Below are 21,362 nucleotides of genomic sequence, written 5' to 3'. Positions count from 1 at the left end.
TGCCTGTCCTGCTGAGTTGCTCCAGCATTTTGTGTGTGTTTCAATGATTAGCAAAGTGGAATTCTCATTTGATGACCATTGAACCAAAATGAGCCCATAGTAGATACTTAACTGCCTCTTCTAACTTTGTTTTTGCCACCTTAGTATTCTTCCATTTGGTTTTCAATTAACATTATTCTGTCCAACAACAAAAAGCCCCCAGGGTTAAGTGCCCAGAATGTGATGCTTATGTTTAATTTCAGCTGTGCTTACATTCAGCTATCTGTTGTCCACATATTTCTGCTTCTGTACATACCAGCTTTTAATTCTCCACTTAAAAGGTGAAAAGTTGTCTACAATTCAGAACTAGCTTACTGTAATAGTAATTGGTTGTAATTAACCATGCTACTCCTAAACTGTTGTATTCCTGTAAAATCAAACTTTTCTAACGTCAAATCATAATTTAATATTCAGTGCTGCATCCAAAATCCAGAGGATAATCTTTTTTTTTAAATTCACTGACCCCAGATGTAACAAGGTGAGCTAATTAACAAATATCATCTGTAGATTTAATTTTTAAAGTTGCACCATTGTTATTTATGGGCAGGTTAGCATTATATATTTTGTTACTTCAGTTAAAATAAAGCAATGCCAGTAGTGCAAGCCAAGAGGATCTCTGATAATGCTTCTGAATTAAAGTAGGTATTGATTTGATTGCGTGGATTAAAATATGTCTATTGATTGACTGTTTATAGTTCTGATTTCTGAATAGTTACTTATAAATGCAAAGTAGTAGATGGGGCCTGTGGGAGGGGTAAAATGGGAGTTAATTCTTATATGGCATTAGTATTATGGATGAAATATGCTCTATGGGGATTCTCTTGGCAATGCCCATTTTTGCCTGCTTTCAGTTTCAGTGTTTGCTGAAGAAAATAGTGATCCAAAATTTGCTGATATTTTGAAAAGTATTTATTTAAAACAGTCAAAGTAAGTCATATAATTGCATCTAAAAGTTTAAGCTTGCATTAAATGTCAACAATATTAAGAGTTCGGAAATAATAAAGCTACAAGTACTCTTCAGTATCATTCGTGAAGCTTTTCTGATATTTGTAGTTCTGTCTGAATCTGATTTCCATGTTTTTCTCTTGCTCTGTTGTGTACATATGTGAACAGTGTGACACCAGCCCCCCAACCTCAACCTCAGCCTCAGCCTCAGCCTCGTCTTTATCCTCCACTCATCTCCTCTGAAGATGGACCAAACGCATACTCTCCTCATGGCATTTTGTCAGTAATCCACTCTACCACCCGTAGGGCCTACCAGCAAGTCATGGACATGCTAGATGAAAATCGCAGAAGGTGATTGGCTGTTGGACTTGTGTTGTGCTGTGATACAGTTGAGGTTACTATAGTATTTGCTTTCCACAGGCTTTTCTTTCCATGATGCATGCATTTAAAACAATTCTTTATGTCTGAAACCATGTTGATATTTAAAAGGTGGGTCCAAAATTCACTTTTAACTAATTGGTAGCAATGTATCTATTTGTTTCAGCATTTTCCCTGTACTATGGGTTCTTCTTGTCAGGTGGTAGAATGACTTAGAATATGGGAGCATGGGGGAAAATGGACGCTAAAAAAGGAGGCAAAATGGATTCCATCTTAATATGTGAAATTTCTTTTGCATTCGTTAACCATTCAGATATTGATTATCCCAGTCTCAGCCTCAATATTGTCAACTTAACCTGCAGTCCTGTTATTACAACTATTGTCTTTCAATCATAGCTTATCCAAGATTGATTACTTGCCAATCACTTGGACACCCTGGGCTAAGCTAAAGAAAAGTCAGTCAGTCAAGATTACAGAGTTTTTCACTCTATAGTAAGGCTCAGTAGAGGTATAGTGTGTGTGTGTGTGTGTGTGTGTATATATACTGTATGTATATACGCATGTACACATATACCACTGTGCAAAAGTCAGGCATGTAAAGAAAATTCTGTAAAGTGAGGATGCGTTCAAAAATAATGAAATGAAAAATATCTAAATGTCAAAAAAATTACAGAGCAGTAAAAATTAAATCAGGTCAATATTTGGTGTGACTACCCTTTGCCTTTAAAACTGCATCAATTTTTTTCGGTATACTGCCATACCGTTTCGATAAGAAAATCAGCTGGTCAGTTGTTCCAAGCAACCAGGCACATTTCTTCTTCAGAGCTTGTCTGTCTCGCTTGCTTCTTGCTCTCCAGGTAACCCCAGACAACCTCGATGATGTTGAGATTAGGGCATTCTGGAGGTCATACCATTTGAAACCATATAAAAAATCTAGGGTGCCTAAGATTTTTGCACAGTCCTAATAAACACTATATAGTGTACGTGATTGCAAAAGTATACTTAGGTCCTTGTTCCTCCCTTCAACATGAATTATGCTAATTTAGATAAAGATAGCATCATAAAAGTAATGCTCCAGAGAAGGATGGAATTAACTAGTAGTGTGATATTTTTTTCTCTCTCCAAGGTCTACCTCTGGTAAGTTAATCATTAACTGTAGATTTAGTGAATCTAACATAGCTGCATCTGGGCTTTTCTTCAGTGCAATTCAGTTTGGCTGGCGTGATTCTTAGAAATCTAAGTGTAATCCTCTTTACAACACTGAAAATGACCAGTATTTTTCCTCCAAATTTCATGCTATCCTTTTCCTTATTTTGCTGGTCACAGGCTTGTCACAATGGTACTTGACCTACTTAAATGAAAAAAGGCTATCCAAACACTAGAATGTTAGTTGTTTACAGGAATATTTATGTACATTGGCTGAAGCAAAATATATTAATAGAATAATTCTTGCTTCTGTAAAATGTATCAGTGAGCTCTTATTTTCTCATAATATAGAATAAGGCTTTTAAATCTAATGAGTCTGTGCTGGTTCTGGGAGCAGTCCCATCAATCGTATGTATTTGCTCTCTGTCTCTTGTGTGTCCATCAATTCCACCCTGATTCTCCCACTAAAATAAATCAATGGCAATCAACAGGAAAACATTCCCAATAGCTGGAGGTCCTCCTTGAACAAAGGATTGTTGTGGTTATTGAAGGTCACTCGTCTTGACCCTAAGAAATTGCCACAGGAATTCTTAAGGGTATTGTTCTAGGCCCAACTATCTTAAGTTGCTTCATCAGTGTCTTTTCTGCCATCTTAAGGTCAGAAGTGGGGATGTTATCTGATGATGGTTCCATTCTATTCAGAGTAATCTACGGTTGACCTCCTAACCAGACGTAGGAGGAAGCCCAAGCACCACAGGAAGAAGGTGCTAGCTCCACACAAATAACACCCAAGGTCAAGATCAAGCTCAGTCACTGGAGCAGTGCTTCCTGCTGTGCTGGCTTTAAAGATAAAAATTGGAATGATACCAAAGTTAGCAGTGGCTGATTGTGAGAAAGTTGTAAGTCGTAAGAAAATAACAGTCATTGTATTAGAAAAGGCTGCAAGATACAACACAATCTATGGGACTGGATAATGTTGTAACTTTAGTATTGAATACCAAAACTAGTTTCTAGCTGACCAGGCTGTTCAAGCAGACTTACAACATTGGCATCGACCTAACAGGTAGAGGTGAGAATCCATGTGATCTTCGCAAGATCACAAGACAAAGGAGCAGAAGTAGGCCATTCGGCCCATCAAGTCTGCTCCGCAGCTCCCCCATGAGCTAAACTATTCACCCATCTAGTTCCAATTTCCGGCTTTTTCCCCATATCCCTTGATACCCTGACTAATTAGGTAGCTGTCAATCTCCTCCTTAAACACCCTCAATGATCGGGCCTCCACAGCTGTATGTGGCAACGAATTCCACAAATCCACGACCCTCTGGCTAAAAAAAATTCTCCTCATCTCTGTTTTAACTGGGTACCCTCTAATTCTAAGACTATGGCCTCTTGTCCTGGACTCACCCACCAAGGGAAACAACCTTTCCACATCTACTCTGTCCAACCCTTTCAACATTCGAAATGCTTCTATGAGATCCCCTCTCATTCTTCTATACTCTAATGAATACAGTCCAAGAGCCGACAAACCCTCCTCAAATGTTAGCCCCTGCATTCCAGGAATCATCCTCGTAAATCTTCTCTGAACTCTCTCCAACATCAGTACATCCTTTCTAAGATAGGGGGCCCAAAACTGCACACAGTATTCCAAATGAGGTCTCACTAATACCCCATAGAGCCTCATCAACACCTCTTTACTCTTATACACTATTCCTCTTGAAATGAATGCCAACATAGCATTCGCTTTCCTTACTGCCGATCCAACCTGGTGGTTAACCTTTAGGGTATCCAGCCCGAGGCCCCCCAAGTCCCTTTGCACTTCCGATTTTTGAATTTTCTCCCCATCTAAATAATAATCTGCCTGATTATTTCTTCTTCCAAAATGTACAACCATACATTTGTCAACGTTGTATCTCATCTGCCATTTCTTTGCCCACTCTCCTAAACTGACTAAGTCTCTCTGCAACCTTTCCGTTTCTTCAACATTTCCTGCTCCTCCACCGATCTTGGTGTCATCGGCAAATTTAGCCACAAAACCATTTAATCCATAATCCAAATCATTGATATACATCATAAAAAGAAGCAGCCCCAACACCGACCCCTGCGGAACACCACTAGTAACCGGCAACCAATCAGAATAAGATCCCTTTATTCCCACCCTTTGCTTTCTGCCTATCAGCCAATGCTCCACCCATTTCAATATCTTTCTTATAATCCCATGGGCTCTCATCTTATTGAGCAGCCTCATATGCGGCACCTTATTGAAGGCCTTTTGAAAATCCAAATACACAACATCCACAGCCTCTCCCTTGTCAATCTTATTCGAGATTACCTCAAAAAATTCCAATAGGTTGGTGAGGCAGGATCTTCCCTTCATGAAACCATGCTGGCTTTGGCCTACTTTGTCATGCACCTCAAGATATTTCATGTCCTTGAGGATTGACTCCAATATCTTTCCAACTACCAATGTCAGACTAATAGATCTGTAATTTTCTTTTTGCTGCCTCCTTCCTTTCTTAAATAGCGGAACTACATTTGCGACCTTCCAGTCCTCCGGAACCATGCCAGAGTCTATTGATTCCTGGAAGATCATTTCCAATGCTTCCACAATCTCCAAAGCCACCTCCTTCAGAACCCTTGGGTGCATCTCATCCAGACCGGGAGACTTATTTATTCTTAGTCCACTTAGCTTCCCAAGCACTTTCTCTCTAGTAATCTTGACTGTACCTAATTCTATTCCCTGATATCTCTGGCTATCAGGTATATTGCTCATGTCTTCCACTGTGAAGACCAATGCAAAATACTCATTCAGTTCCTCCGCCATCTCTTTGTTGTCCATTATAATTTCTCCAGCATCATTTTTAATCAGTCCCGTATCTACCCTTGTCACTCTTTTACTCTTCATATATTTAAAAAAAACTCTTAGTATCCTTTTTTATGTTAATCGCCAACTTCCTTTCATAATTCATCTTTTCTTTCCTAATGACTTTCTTAGTTTCCTTCTGTAAGTTTTTAAAAGTCTTCCAGTCCTCATTTTTCCCACTAATTTTTGCTTCCTTGTATGCCATTTCTTTTGCTTTTATATTTGCCTTAACCTCTCTCATTAGCCACATTTGTGCCATTTTTCCATTCATGATTTTCTTTTTTCTTGGAATATATTTTTCCTGCATTTTCCTTATTTCTTGTAGGAATTTCATCCAATTCTGCTCTGCCGTCCCTCCATTTGGCTTACTTTTCCAATCGACTTGGGCCAGTTCCTCTCTCATGCCACTGTAATTTCCCCTGTTCCACTGAAATATCGATACACCTGATACCAGCTTCTCCTTTTCAAATTTGAAACTGAACTCAATCATATTATGGTCACTACTTCCAAGGGGTTCCTTTACCTTCAGCTCCCTAATGGCCTCAGGTTCGTTACACAGCACCCAATCCAAAACAGCCGGCCCCCTGGTGGGCTTCTGGACAAGCTGCTCCAAAAAGCCATCCTGTAGGCATTCTACAAACTCCCTCTCCTGAGATCCATTACCTTCCTGACTTTCCCAATCCACTTTCATATTAAAATCCCCCATAATTATCTTGACGTTTTCCTTCTGACATTTTCCTTCTTTTCACAAAAAAAGCAAGAAAAATTCAATCTGACCAATGACTCACATATGTCTACTCACAATCATCAGCAAAATGATGGAAAGTGTTGTCACAGTACTGTAAAGTGGCACATTTTCCCAAATCCTCTTCAACGTTGTCCAGCTTGAGTTTTGTCAGACCACTTGACTTCAGAAGACATCATAACCTTGGTCCAAACATGGATCTAAAAGCTGAATTCCAGAGGTCAGAGTAATTGCACTTGACGTCAAGGCAAATTTGACTGAGTGAGGCATCAAGGAGCTCTCATAAAATAAGTACTGGAAATTAAGATGAAATCACTCCAATAGTTGGAATCATGCCTTCCACAAAAACAGATAATCGTACAGTAGTTGTTGGATATCAATAATCTCAGCCCGAGACATTTCTGCAAGAATTCCCTAAGGCCCAAATATCTTCAGGCACTGCATCAATGACTTTCCTTCCATCATAAGGTCAGAAGTGGGGATGTTATCTGATGATTATACAGTTCTAGCCGCAATTCCTCAGCAGGTGTGAACTGCTCCATGCCTCTGGAAAGAGCAACATTCCTTCTATTTTTTTACAGCTGCGCAGACCAACCATTGCTCTGAGCAGGAAATTTTCACATGGCCTTAAAACTGCGCAGCACATTATATTAAAAAAATTCCAGCAGTGCGGCAACAAAGGTTACGTGCGCAGAAGCATTTCAGTCACTGCACAGCCACGCATCCACGGAGCTTAGTGGCAATGAGACCAAGACAAAATTTAGGCAAGGGGTGGTAAGTGGCAAGTAACATAAACTGAAAATGGGAATTGAAAATTTGCACATGGTGGAAATCTGAAATTAAAAAGAAATATTGTCGCTCTTTTATTGTTGTGTCTAAATCCTGGAACTCCGTGCCAAGCAGCATTTTGGATACACTTCCTCAAAGGTGCAGCAGCAGTTTAAGAAACTACCATTTCTGTGGGTGAATTAGGGATGGCCTACTAGTCTTGCCATGATGCCCCGATGAAGAAAAATGGAAAAAAAACACTTGCTCTCCTTAGCAGGGCACAGTCTGAAAGGATAACGAAGGCAGAAATACCTGGATAATCTCTTCAACCATTGCACTAAGCAGTACCATAGAAAGGTGCAATATCATGATAGACTCATGATCTATAGGCCGTCAATTTCTTTAGATACCTGTAAAAGGGTTTCATTGACTTTACTAAGTTGGGTTCCCACATGCAGTTGCTTATAGCAATTCAATTTATTCAAAATATTGGACAAATCTGAAGTATAGAAACTAAACCCTTAACCGTGCACCCTTATACTCACTGGCAGGAATATTCCTGAATCATCCGTATAAGAGAGCAGACCTGACCTGTTGTTTCCATTTTGTTAGGCATAATGGTGCACGCTTGTTATTTTAATATATTGAAAGTTTATCTTACTTGCTTATTTGTGGTTATATAAAGTTGTTAAATTCTATTTATCAGTAGTAGTTTTGTAATAAATCATATTTGAGTACTCCTTCCTACATGCATAGGAAAAATGCTATACAGCCCCTTTCTTCAGCATTCAGTAAGATCATAATTGATCATTTGGCCCATCTTGTTTTCCATCGGTTGCCAAAAATCTATGCTAATCCATAAGAAAGCCTGTTTTATATGGTGTATTAACTTTATAGTTATAAATACAGTCATGAATGTACTGTACTGTTCATACCATCCGGCAAAGTAGTGAGAGGGTACTCAGCTATGATGATGGAATTGTAGTGAGTGCCACTGCTTTTCAATTTATCAAATATTCAACTCTGATATAAATTCCATGCTGGTTTAGTTTTTGAATAGGATTTATTTTTCAAGCATTGTATTTGGTATAATTTTATGTGTTGGAAAGCTGCGTGTCTTCACTTGTTCAATAAATGTTTAAAACTCTGCAGTTTATATTTGGCTTATTATTTCTATAAATATTAATATGAAGAAATTCATGAAAGTGAATTTTGGACCTGTCTGTCGTGCCTTTCATTTACTTTTATTTGCCTGTATATTAATTTAGTGTTTATTGGCATAGTTGTAACTCGTGTAACCCATTAGCTTTACTAATTAATTACACATTTCAGATGATTTGTATTTTACTGCTGTGTTGTATCCAGCACTAAGATGGATTGGCCAGCACTCAGCTCAAATGGAGCAGTCCACAGCAGAATTCGTGCTTGTAAAAATCATGTTACAGGTTTTCATCATGAATTTTATGATGCCACATTTGAACTGAGTTTAACATTCCAAATATGCAGGAGTGAAACTTAGTTCACATTCTTTTCTCAGCTTGAGCCAAATGATGAAGTACACTTAGAACTTGATTAAAACAAGCAGATCCCTGTGTTTCATCAATCTGTTTCTGTCAACCTCCACTTGATCTTATGTGAGCTAGAGAGATGTGCCACTTTGTAAAGCAAGAAGATACTGTAAATAGATTAAGCTGTGAGAGGGAGGTTGTACATGCCTTCAGAATAGGATAAGGATACAATTGTGTGATGAAGGCAAAGTTGTTTTCCAGTGTATTTAAATACAGTAGTTTGTTTCAAATGCATCCTTTCATTCTTCATGTAGTGTATTGAATGTGTACTCTCTTCAGTCTCTCCATCACGGCCCTTTCCACCAATCCTAGAGCGTTCTTTGAAAATTAGCCTTGTGCATTATGCATTTGTAGAGCATTTGATATTGCATTAATGTGACCGCAATTTATTTTATGAAAACACAGCTATACACTATAGAGACTCCAACCAAGCTTTGTTGTACACAGCTGAGTGTCATTGTCATGTGATAAATCATCAGTATAGTGACTGAAACTGTTGATTTGCCCAGAATCTTCAGACAAACACTTTCAACATGCAACAGATTACTTAGTGGCCACTGAGTTAATTTTTGTGGTCTGATACTGTGGCTCATATACTTCAAAGTTTGACATGTTGTGCATTCAGTGATGCTCTTCTGCGCACCTCTGTTGTAACATGTGGTTATTTGAACTACAGTCACCTTCCTGTCAGCTTGAACCAGTCTGGCCATTCTCCTCTGATCTTTCTCATTAACAAAGCATTTTTGCCCACAGGACTGCCATTCACTGTATGCTTTATTGTTTTTGCACCATTCTCTGTAAACTCTACAGACTATTGTCCGTGAAAATCCCAGGAGATCAGTTTCTGAGATACTCAAACCATCCCATCTGGTACCAACAATCATTCCATATTCAAAGTTACTTAGATCACATTTCTTTCCCATTCTGATGTTTAGTCTGGACAAAAATTGAACTGCTTGATCATGTATGCATATTTTTATGAATTGCTGCATATGATTGGCTGGTTCGATATTTGCGTTATCAATCAAGTACAAGTGTACTTAATAAAGTGGTCACTGAGTGTATGCCATTCTATTATTCCAATATAGTGAGGGCACAGGGAATTGGATTGTTGCATTGTGGATGACTTCTGGAGCTGTTATTAAGACTGTTGCTGTCTACAGTAAAGGCTTTGTCACACAGCAAAGATTTTGTTTCCTTAAATAAAGTGCCTTCATGTTCTTGCTACAATAAATGCTCTATTAAAAATGTATTTATGTTAAGCAGGCATCACTGTCTTTTAATACTCTGAGGCCTGTCTAAGTCTATGTACTTTTTTTCTTTTATAAATACCTATTCCTGGTCTTTTAATCATTCTACATCCTGAATGCTCTCATCTGTCCTGTTGTCTTTTTTTCCCTGGAAACTAGAACAGTACTTCGTGGAGGGTCAACTTGCGCTACTTCATCTAACCCTCTGCCTGACAGTTCCAGGTAAATATAGCCATTTGTGACCTTTATTGCAGGCTTCACAATTGGCCCTACATCCTCTTTCTGTTGGAATCTACTTCTCATTAGAAACTTGTTCGAGCTTGCAATAAATGTATGAGTGATTCTAACTCCACAATGAGAAGAGGCAGCAGGTCAGGCAGCATCTGTGATGTTAGCAGATAATGTCACGTCAATGGCCTTCCATCAGAAGTAGAAAAACATTTTTAAAAATAACGTCTTAAATTACAGGGGACCGGGAAGGGGTGAAGGAATAAAAGGACTGCCTGTGATTGTGTCAACACAGATGCATTTGGTGTCCACAGAGAACAGACACTGAGTGTTAATTGCAACTAATCTGACTAGTGGAAATGCACATAGAGCAAGATGTATGAGAAAAAGAGAGTGCAGGAAAATAAGTGCTAGAACTAAGATACAAAAACAACAAATGCCAGAAATCTGAACCAAAGCAGAATATCAAAAAATACTTAGGGTTAGACACCAACTGTGGAAAGGGAAAAACTGGATTAGAATTACTGGTTGATAACCGTACATGACAACTGGCTGGGCTGGTAATGCTAAAATGGTTGAATTCAATGCCGAGTCACAATGACTCTAACATGAACATCTAGCTGGTGAGATATTGTTCCAAGAGCTTGTGTTGGGCTTTGTTGTTACAGTACCTGGGGCCAAAAATATGCAAGTCGAAGGATGACAGACAGTGTAAATTCAGGATCATCCTTGTGGACTGTGCAATTTGCCTTCTCTGTTGCAGGGCAGACTCCCAACGTGCCCATTGAATGTAGTACACTGAAATGGAAGAAGTACAAGTGAACCACAGATTCATGTTAAGTGTTTAGGGGCCTGAATGATGGGAGGGATTCATAAATTATCTTGTATCTTGCATAACAAAACAACAAATTCCATGAGATATGTCAGTAGTAATAAATCTGAATGTGAAGTAGAAGAGTAGGCAGGCACTGTGTGAGAAGAAGTGGGTGTAGATTGAAATTAAAGAGTGAACCAGAGAAGTGTGGAAAGAATCAGTCAAAGAGGAAGGGAAAATATGGCTGGAGACAGGTTCTGTCAAGATAGGTAGTGGAAGTTGTAGAGTCTGATACATTGAATAAGGAATTTTGGCTGGAAGGTGAAAAGGGAATTCTATCTTTGGGTGGAATGAGAGAAGATGTGTGAGAAATGAAATACGTAGGGTTGAGAGTCCTGTCAATTGGTGGAGGAGAGGCCATGGTTAAAAGAAAAAGAGGTGTCAGAAGAGGTCTAATAGAGCCAGAGAAACTGTGAAAGGACAATGATGCAAGTCATTTATCAGATGATGAAAACTTGAGCAATACACACAAAATGCTGAAGGAACTCAGCAAGTCAGGCAGCATCTGAGGAGGAAAGTAAACAGTTGATGTTTGAAACCAAGACTCTTCACCAGCTTTTTGTGTTGCTTAAGTGAATGGACATAATCCTTGCAAGAAAAGCGAGTGGGAGAATGCGTAATCAAGATAGATGTGGTGTCTGAGCATGTAATGGAAACTGGTTTCTAACCTATACACTAAAATAAAGATCGTGAACCCTAGAAAGGAAAGAGAAGAGTAAGGGATGCAGCTGTGAAATAGAGAGCAGTGAAAATTGGCAGTTTATGCTTTTGTACCCCACACCCATGTTGAGTTGTTTCATCTTCTGTTTTGCTTAGTGGTTACAATGGCCTCCAAATGATAATTTGGTGCTAATTTTTAAACAATGGTCAGCAACTTGAAATTAAGCAATATACAGTGGCATGCAAAAGTTTGGGCACCCCTGGTCAAAATTTCTGTTACTGTGAATAGCTAAGCGAGTAAAAGATGACCTGATTTCCAAAAGGCGTGAAGTTAAAGATGACACATTTCTTTATTATTTTAAGCAAGATTACTTTTTTATTTCCATCTTTTACAGTTTCAAAATAAAAAAGGAAAAGGGCCTGAAGCAAAAGTTTGGGCACCCTGCATGATCAGTACTTAGTAACACCCCCTTTGGCAAGTATCACAGCTTTGAAACGCTTTCTGCAGCCAGCTAAGAGTCTTTCAGTTCTTGTTTGGGGAATTTTTGCCCATTCTTCCTTGCAAAAGGCTTCTAGTTCTGTGAGATTCTTGGGCCATCTTGCATGCACTGCTCTTTTGAGGTCTATTCACAGATTCTCAATGATGTTTAGGTCGGGGGACTGAGGGCCATGGCAAAACCTTCAGCTTGCATCTCTTGAGGTAGTCCATTGTGGATTTTGAGGTGTGTTTAAGATCATTATCCTGTTGTAGAAGCCATCTTCTTTTCATCTTCAGCTTTTTTTTACAGACGGTGTGATGTTTACTTCCAGAATTTGCTGGTATTTAATTGAATTCATTCTTCCCTCTACCAGTGAAATTTTCCCCCTGCCACTGGCTGAAATACAAGCCCAAAGCATGATCGATCCAGCCCCGTGCTTAACAGTTGGAGAGGTGTTCTTTTCATGAAATTCTGCACCCTTTTTTCTCCAAACATACCTTTGCTCATTGTGGCCAAAAAGTTCTATTTTAACTTCATCAGTTCACAGGACTTATTTCCAAAATGCATCAGGCTTGTTTAGATGTTCCTTTGCAAACTTATGACGTTGAATTTTGTGGTGAGGACGCAGGATGACTTCTTCTGATGACTCTTCTATGAAGGTCGTATTTGTGCAGGTGTCGCTGCACAGAACAGTGCACCACCACTCCAGACTCTGCTAAATCTTCCTGAAGGTCTTTTGCAGTCAAACGGGGGTTTTGATTTGCCTTTCTAGCAATCCTACCAGCAGTTCTCCTGGAAAGTTTTCTTGGTCTTCCAGACCTCAACTTGACCTCCACCATTCCTGTTAACTGCCATTTCTTAATTACATTACAAACTGAGGAAACGGCTACCTGAAAACGCTTTGCTATCTTCTTATAGCCTTCTCCTGCTTTGTGAGCATCATTTATTTTAATTTTCAGAGTTCTAGGCAGCTGCTTAGAGGAGCCCATGGCTGCTGATTGTTGGGACAAGGTTTGAGGAGTCAGGGTATATGTAAAGCTTTAAAATTTGCATCACCTGGCCTTTCCTAACGATGACTGTGAACAAGCCATAGCCCTAACAAGCCAAATAAGGTCTGAGACCTTGGTAAAAGTTATCTGAGAGCTCAAATCTCTTGGAGTGCCCAAACTTTTGCATAGTGCTCCTTTCCTTTTTCTCACTCTAAAATTGTACAAGACTAAAATAATACACTAATCTTGCCTAAAATGTTGAAAAGAATGTTTCATCTTTAACTTTATGGCTTTTGGAGATCAGTTCATCATCTACTCACTTAGCTATTCACAGTAACAGAAATTTTGACTGGGGTGCCCTAACTTTTGCATGCCACTGTAAATGGGAAAGGGAGCTTAAAAATTAAGAATTTGAATTAAGCAACTTTATTAATAGCCTGTAACATGTCTCATTTGGTGAAATCTGGTCTGGCTGCATTGCATGCAAGCATGTTGTATAAAGCTGTTTGCTCTTGGTTTTAGTAAAATGCAAATAAAATGTTACCATGTTCTTATTTAGCTGGTTGGGTGTTTTGGATGTCATGTTGCAGTCTCTGCAACACCAATAAAGATTTTACTAATGCCTTACAAACATAACTATCTTTGTAAGGTGTTAGTAAAATCTTTAGTAGTGTTGCGGAAACGAGCAAAATTTGTGTATTAATATTCATTATAGAACAAGTGTAGAAGGAAAAGAATCAACTGTGGGTTTATCACAGTTTATGTAATATACTTCAAAATGGGTTTTACGAGAAATTTACTGTGGAAGTCGGTTTCCTAATTTGGTGTGCATACCTTTTTGAGTCCAGTTGCTAAGCGAGGATAAAATCCGATTATTTTCTGGCCTAACTCTGCTGAATGGATTTCCCCTATGCCAGCTTGAGGTTCAGAATATAAATAATTTAGTAACATTTCAACATTAGTGTGTGGTTATCTACTTGCCAAATAATAAGTATTTAAATACGTGACTAGGTTCTGGAATGGTTTTAAAGAAGTAGAAAATTGCCTCCACTCTTTAAGAAGGGAGGGAGGCAGAAGAAAGAAAATTATAGGTCAGTTAGTCTAACTTCAGAAGTTACATAAGAACATAAGAAATAGGAGCAGGAGTAGGCCATCTGGTCCATCGATCCTGCCCCACCATTCAATAAGATCATAGCTGATCTCTCCATAAACTCAGTTCCATCTACCTGCCTTTTCCCCATAACCCTTAATTCCCTTACTATGTAAAAACCTATCAAACTGTATCTTAAATATATTTAGTGAAGAAGCCTCAACTGTTTCCCTGAGCAGAGAATTCCACAGATTCTCCACTCTGTGGGAAAAACAGTTTCTCCTCATCTCCTTCCTAAATCTTCTCCCCTGAATCTTGAGGCAATGTCCCCTAGTTCTAGTCTCGCCTCTCAATGGAAACAACTTTCCTATTTCTATCTTATCTATCCCTTTCAAAATTTTGTATGTTTCTATAAGATCTCCTCTCATTCTTCTGAATTCCAGGAAGTATAGTCCCAGGCGATTCAATCCCTCCACATAGGTTAACCCTTCATCCCTGGAATCAACCTGCTGAACCTCCTCTGCACTGCCTCCAAAGCCAGTGTATCCTTCCTCAAGTATGGAGATCAGAATTGCACACAGTACTCCAGGTGCGGCCTCACCAGTACCCTGTATAGTTGCAGCATGACCTCCCTGCTCTTGAATTCAATCCCGCTAACAATGAAGGCCAACGTTCCGTTTGCCTTCTTAATAACCTGTTGTACCTGTCAGCCAACCTTTTGCGATTCATGAACAAGCACTCCCAAGTCCCTCTGCACAACAGCACGCTGCAATCTTTCACCATTTAAATAATAATCTCCTCTTCTATTATTCCTTCCAAAGTGGATGATCTCACATTTACCAACATTGTATTCCATTTGCCAGATCTGTATCTCTCTGCAGACTGTCCACATCCTCTGTACAATTTGCTTTTCCACTCAGTTTAGTGTCATCAGCAAATTTTGCTACGTTGCACTCAGTCCCCTCTTCCAAATCATCAATGTAAATTGTAAACAGCTGCGGGCGCAGCACCGACCCCTGCGGTACCCCACTCACCACTGACTGCCAACCGGAGAAACACCCATTTATACCAACTACATTCCTCTGACTGCATGCATCGTACCTTATTTATAAGCCTCTTGTGCGGCACCTTATTGAACGCCTTCTGGAAATCCAAGTATACGACATCCACCTGTTCCCCTGTATCCACTGCACTGATTATGTCCTCAAAGAACTCCAGTAAGTTTGTGAAACAGGACCTGCCCTTTCTGAGTCCATGCTGCGTCTGTCTAATGGAACCACTCCTTTTTAAATGTTTCACTATTTCTTCCTTAATGACAGCTTCAAGCATGTTCCCAACTACAGATGTTAAGCTAACTGGCCTATAGTTGCCTGTCTTTTGTCTACATCCTTTTTTAAAAAGTGGTGTGACATTTGCTGTCTTCCAATCCGCTGGGACCTGCCCAGAGTCTAGAGAGTTTTGATAAATGTTTACAAACGCATCTACTATAACCTCCGCCAATTCCTTCTGCACCCTGGGATGCATCCCATCAAGACCAGGGGACTTATCTACCTTCAGGCCCTCTAGTTTGCTCATCACTATCTCTTTAGTGACAATGATTTTATCGAGGTCCTCACCTCCCATTTCGTCCATAGCATCCTTCTTTGGTATATTAGACGTGTCCTCCACCCTGAAGACCGACACAAAATAGTTGTTCAATGCCTCAGCTATTTCCTTATCACCCAATATCAATTTCTCCTTCTCGTCTTCCAAGGGACCTATGTTGACTTTAGCCACCCTCTTCCGCTTTATATATTTATAAAAACTTTTGCTATCTGTTTTTATATTTTGTGCTAATTTACTCTATCTTCCCTTTCCTTATTTCTTGTTTAGTTGTTCTCTGTTGCTTTTTAAAGTTTTCCCAATCCTCCAGTCTCCCAGTATTCTTGGCAACTTTGTACACGTGAGCTTTTAATTTGATACTATCTTTTATTTCCTTAGTTATCCAAGGCTGGCTCTCCCCACACTTATTGTCCTTACTTTTGACTGGACTATACTTTTGTTGAGCACTGTGAAAAATCTCTTTGAAAGTATTCCACTGTTCCTCAACTGTCCTACAAATAGCCTGTGCTCCCAATCCACATGAGCCAACTCCTCCCTCATCAAATTGTTGTCTCCCTTGTTCAAGCATAATACACTAATTTTAGATCTAACTATTTCATCCTCCATCTGAATGTGAAATTCAATCATACTATGATCACTCATTTCTAGAGGATCCCTGACTACAAAATCATTAATCTTACCTGTCTCATTGCACAGGTTGGGAAGATGTTGTAGTCTATTATTAAGGATGAGGTTTTGGGATACTTGGAGGCACATGATAAAATAGGCCAAAGTCAGCATGGTTTCCTTAAGGAGAAACCTTGCCTGACAAATCTGTTGGAATTATTTGAGTAAATAACAAGCAGCATACACAAAGGAGAGTCAATGGATGTTGTTTGCTTGGATTTTCAGAGGGCCTTTGACAAGCTTAACAAGATGAGAGCCCATGGTATTACAGGAATGATTCTGGCTTGATTCTCATTGAAACTTATTGGAATATTGAAAAATATAGATGGAGTGGACTTGGAGAGGATGTTTCCTGTAGTCGATGAGTCTAGGACCAGAGGGCACAACTTCAGAACAGAGGGATATCTGTTTAGAAGAGTTGAGGTGGAATTTTTTTGGCCTGAGAGTGGTGAATCTGTGGAATTCATTGAGTATATTTAAAGTGGAGATTGATAAGATTCTTGATTAGTAAGGGTGTCAAAGGTTACAGGGAGAAGGCAGGAGAATGGAGTTGAGGGATAATAAATCAACCATGATGGAATGGTGGAGCAGACTCGATGGGTCAAGTGGCCTAATTGTACACCTATGGCTTTTGGTCTTAGGGTCTTACTAAAGAGAACTAATTTCTCCACCTTTTATTCCATTAATGGCAACAAATGCACTATTCCTTCTAGTGAATCCAGAATATACTTTACACTTTACTGTCACCAAACAATTGATACTAGAACGTACAATCATCACAGCGATATTTGATTCTGCACTTTCCACTCCCTGGATTACAAATATTAAAAATAGTAAAAATTAGTAAATATTAAAAATTTAAATTATAAATCATAAATAGAAAACAGACAAATGGAAAGTAAGGTAGTGCAAAAAAACCAAGAGGTAGGTCCAGATATTTGGAGGGTACGGCCATATATCATATATACGAATATATGATAAATAGTTATTGATAACTGTTTTAATATAAAACAACTTCACCCACAGATTTTTTATCTTTTGATAAAGTATAATAGAAAGAACTATTGCTAATTTGGATCTAAAAAGAATCTTATTTTGTTTATAGGTATAGCCTTTCCAACTATGACCCTACATTGGAAGGAACACAAGATGATGTGGCTCTTGTGGATTCTGTTTCCCTACGAAGACAGGTACTGAACTGTATTAATTTATAAACTCTGTCAAGCTAGTATTGAGCAAATGAATAATCGTGATTGTGTGAAACTCTGGCAAGTTATTTGAGGAACATCTTTGATAGGTGCTTCGGGGTTGCAATCATTTTTGGTCCGGAAACTTCCCTTCCCATAGATTGATAGCTATCTGAAAATAAAATAGAGTTTTCACAATCTGCATTATATTTGTCTTCAAGTTTAACGTGCCTCGCTATCTTATCCATTGTTAAAACTATTTCCACCAACCAAATATCCCTGACTGTTTCATCTTCTCGTTTGCTACATGCAGAACTGAATATTCCAACATATCCTGGCCAGTGCAGAGGCTTGGGTGACCACATACTCACTGCTAAGATTGACACTGGCTTTCTGTTAAACAATCCCCTAATTTTAAGATTTTCAGCCTTGTTTATAATTTCTTCCATGCCCTTATCTGTCTTAATTTCTGTAATCATCTCATGCAGTGAAACACTGATAATAAATGCATTTCCCAATTTTTATGGCTTGAACAAATTTGTCTACAAATGCTGTAAGTTCTGGAATTTCCTCAACAAATGTTTCACTCCACTTTTTTGTTTAAGATTTTGGTCAGTTAGTTTTAATATCTAATGGTGTGTTTCAATATAAAACTATATTTGAGTACGTGCTTATTTCTTTAGATGTTTTGCTGTTAAAGAGTTTATATACGGTACTGTGCAAAAGTCCTGGGCACATATATAGAGCTAGGGTGCCTAAGACTTATGCACAGTACTGTACTTGACAACATGGAGCGGAGAGTAAGTTTGTAAATCTGGAGGGAGCAAAGGGTATTGGGAATGGCGAGGAGGAGCACCACGGGACGGCTGTGGGATAGGTGGTAGAGAAGGAATGCCAGGGGCAGGGGTGGCACAGGTGCACACACCCAGCCCTGAGAAACCAGTCAAGGTCATTTGATTCTGAACAATTGGTTTACATTACAGAATGTCCCTCTGGTGCTTCCTGCTCCCTACCCCTTTGCTCAACCATGATTCCCCGCCCTGCCCCCTTCCCACTCTCAGTACACAATAAAGACCCATATTAGAATCAGGTTTATCATCACTCACATATGTCATGATAGTTGTTTTTTTTTGCGCAGCAGTACTGTGCAATAAAATTACATAAATAAAATAATATATACACCTATTAAATAAAATTATATACACACCTAAGACTTTAACACAGTACTGTAAGCACAATGGTTTGTATGTCTTCAGCACTTTGTAATGAAGGAAAATAAAATAATGCTTTTGCTATTGTTCCCCTTTCCTTCCAACTTATTTAAAAAGAAATCTACAGTTAAAAATACAATGCAATCTCACTGTTTTATAACCCACTTCAAACAAAAATGTTTGGCATATTTCTCTCAATCTTATATTTATTTACTTTCTCTCTGTCAGATAATTAAACTGAATCGTCGGCTCCAGCTTCTAGAGGAAGAAAACCGTGAACGTACTCGCCGTGAAATCATTGTGTATTCGATCACTGTGGGGTTCTGGTTGATTAATAGCTGGCTGTGGTTACGGCGCTGAGCACTGTATCAAAAGATCTTGTGCTAAATGAATACCAGTTTTCTCAGAAACAGTTGGCGATACAGATGGTCAAAGATTGTTTTTGCCTCTTCTGTACCATATAGACTTTTCTCCAGGTTCTTGCACTGATTGCTCACTCCTTGTAACACGGGGAAAGGAATAATGTGGACAAAAGAATATATTGTTGCCTCAACTTTAAATATTTATTAGCTCACTTTATTAAAAATCATTTTGCATGTCTGTAATTAGAGAATGTGTAGTTTTCAGTATTTTTTTAAACATGTAATTAAACCTGATGTGTAAGTGACAGTATAGGCCCAGGGGAGCATTATTATAAAACAGGACAGGGAATAAAGCTCAGAATGCATTTTTTTAACTTTTACTTTCTGATGAGAAAGGTTAAATTTGAAGATTTTGCAAGAGCTGCATATGACCAAGAATCATATTTTCTTCTACTTCATTTTGTATTGAAGTTGACTTTTGAGCTATGGATCCTTCATATTTTCTCCAACGACTTTGAAAGGAATAAATACGGGCCGAGGCAATAAAATTCTCAAATCTGTATCAAAAATATATTCCACTTTCATTGATTTTTATTTTGAATGTCACCATGTGCTGTGGCTATATTTGAAAAGATAGGACTGATTATTTCAGTGTTATGGTAATTGAACAGAAAAATTCCCAAACAAATTGTTCTGAAAATATATGGACTTGGATGGGAAGAGGAATATGTTTTCTATGAATGCTGAACAAGAGTAGTCATTGTGTAACCTTGACCATTAATTTTTGAATCAAACAAATGTTTACAGTGTATTTTTTGATCTTGACCTGCTGATGTACAAATTTACAATGTTGACCTTGTACTGAAGACACTTATTGGAGCATTGAATGCAAATGTAACTTTGAAGAAAATGTACTTCTAAATATATGTCATATAAATATTTTATGTGGCACACTTTTTTTTTCGATTGTATCTTTTTAAGTGAACAGGCTTGCAGAGGATTATCGGAAGTACAACACTGTATACCATTGACTAGATATGGCTGTAAAGAAAATTAAAATTGAGTGTTTTACTTCCACCTGGACTGTGACAGTTGCAATTTTTTTAAATGTTTGTTATTCTATCGTATTTGTTACCCAAAAGAAGAGGATATAGTAATATCACCAGAAATGCAAGGCCTGAAACTGCTCCAGGAAATATAGGTTTATATCTTCCACGCCAATATGATAATTTAAAGTAAGTTTCTAGTCTACTGTACACATTAAAACCAAACAGTATTATTCGCATTACTTAGTGTTGAAACTTGTTAAATAACTCATGTACGATACCTGAGAATTATTTAAAGTTGCAGTATAAAATGGTGATTTTATCTCTTGACTGTTCACATCCACATAAATGTGTTGAATTCTGTCTGACACAGCCAGCAAGATGTAGTTTGAGCTGATCACGACAGTGCAGCCAGGCTGATCAATTAACACCAGATTTGGTGCTGAAACCCAGATCATAAATGAATAAAATATTTGTTAAAGATTGTAAATAATTAAACTATGTAATAAAGATTTTAACTATTGTGGAAAGGTATTGCAACTTTGCACACACATACCGCAGTTTGTTAAATGTTATCACAGTTCCTAATGCATAAGGTGAGCTTATGAATATTAGCTGTCAGTTGTGTAACAGTGAGCTTGCTGGATTGGATATATGAAGTACATTTTGCATTGTTGTGCAACAGTCTAGGACAAATACATGCTTGGAAAATAGCACTGGTCTCAAACACCTAACTGGTGGGTAGGTGTTACCTGATATCTGATCTGTTGCCAGAAAATTCATCAGTGAATTTGTCATGTGGTGATGAGTGGCTGACTACAACATTCCATGCATTACACACAAGATGCTGGAGGAGCTCAGCAGGCCAGGCAGCATCTATGGAAAAGGGTAAACAGTCAACATTTCGGGCTGAGATATGCCCTGGGTGCATACCTCCTATCACCAATATACCACTTGAACAGAGATTTGCTCAGGGTCAGTCACAATCACGCTGAATAGTGTGGCAAGATCATCAAAACAAAATTGTTGTTATAAATTAATTATTCCAAAGGCATCATATTTGTATCATCAAGATATCCTCTCTTCACTGAGACACTCTTAACTGCTATATCCAGCATTCTGTTTTATTTAATTACTGTTTTGCATTTCACTATTGAAGCATTTTCTATCTTTCTCTCCTCTTTCTTCACTCATTTGCCTGCATTTAAACTTTTCAATTAAATCAGCTATGTTTAATAAACCTTCATCAACCTCTTTTATACAGCACCA

General features: G+C 38.4%; 1 protein-coding gene across 5 annotated transcripts in view; it reads left to right on the top strand.

Moving 5' to 3' along the window:
* Positions 1-20,124, top strand: part of mffa (mitochondrial fission factor a) — a 39,625-nt gene extending 19,501 nt beyond the window's left edge. For 2 of the 5 annotated variants that reach the window (XM_072255082.1, XM_072255081.1), the window contains exons 5-8: positions 1,153-1,335; positions 9,859-9,921; positions 17,393-17,477; positions 18,914-20,124. In XM_072255082.1, the coding sequence (XP_072111183.1) occupies positions 1,153-1,335; positions 9,859-9,921; positions 17,393-17,477; positions 18,914-19,045 (463 nt within the window). In that variant the 3' untranslated portion in view covers positions 19,046-20,124. The remainder of the gene's footprint in view (positions 1-1,152; positions 1,336-9,858; positions 9,922-17,392; positions 17,478-18,913) is intronic. The other 3 variants (XM_072255084.1, XM_072255083.1, XM_072255085.1) reach the window with 3 other exon arrangements.
* The last annotated feature ends 1,238 nt before the right edge of the window (positions 20,125-21,362 follow it).

This window comes from Mobula birostris, chromosome 4, assembly GCF_030028105.1.
Source record: "Mobula birostris isolate sMobBir1 chromosome 4, sMobBir1.hap1, whole genome shotgun sequence".
Taxonomy (NCBI): Eukaryota; Metazoa; Chordata; class Chondrichthyes; order Myliobatiformes; family Myliobatidae; genus Mobula; species Mobula birostris.
This window is presented reverse-complemented; position numbering and strand designations above follow the sequence as displayed.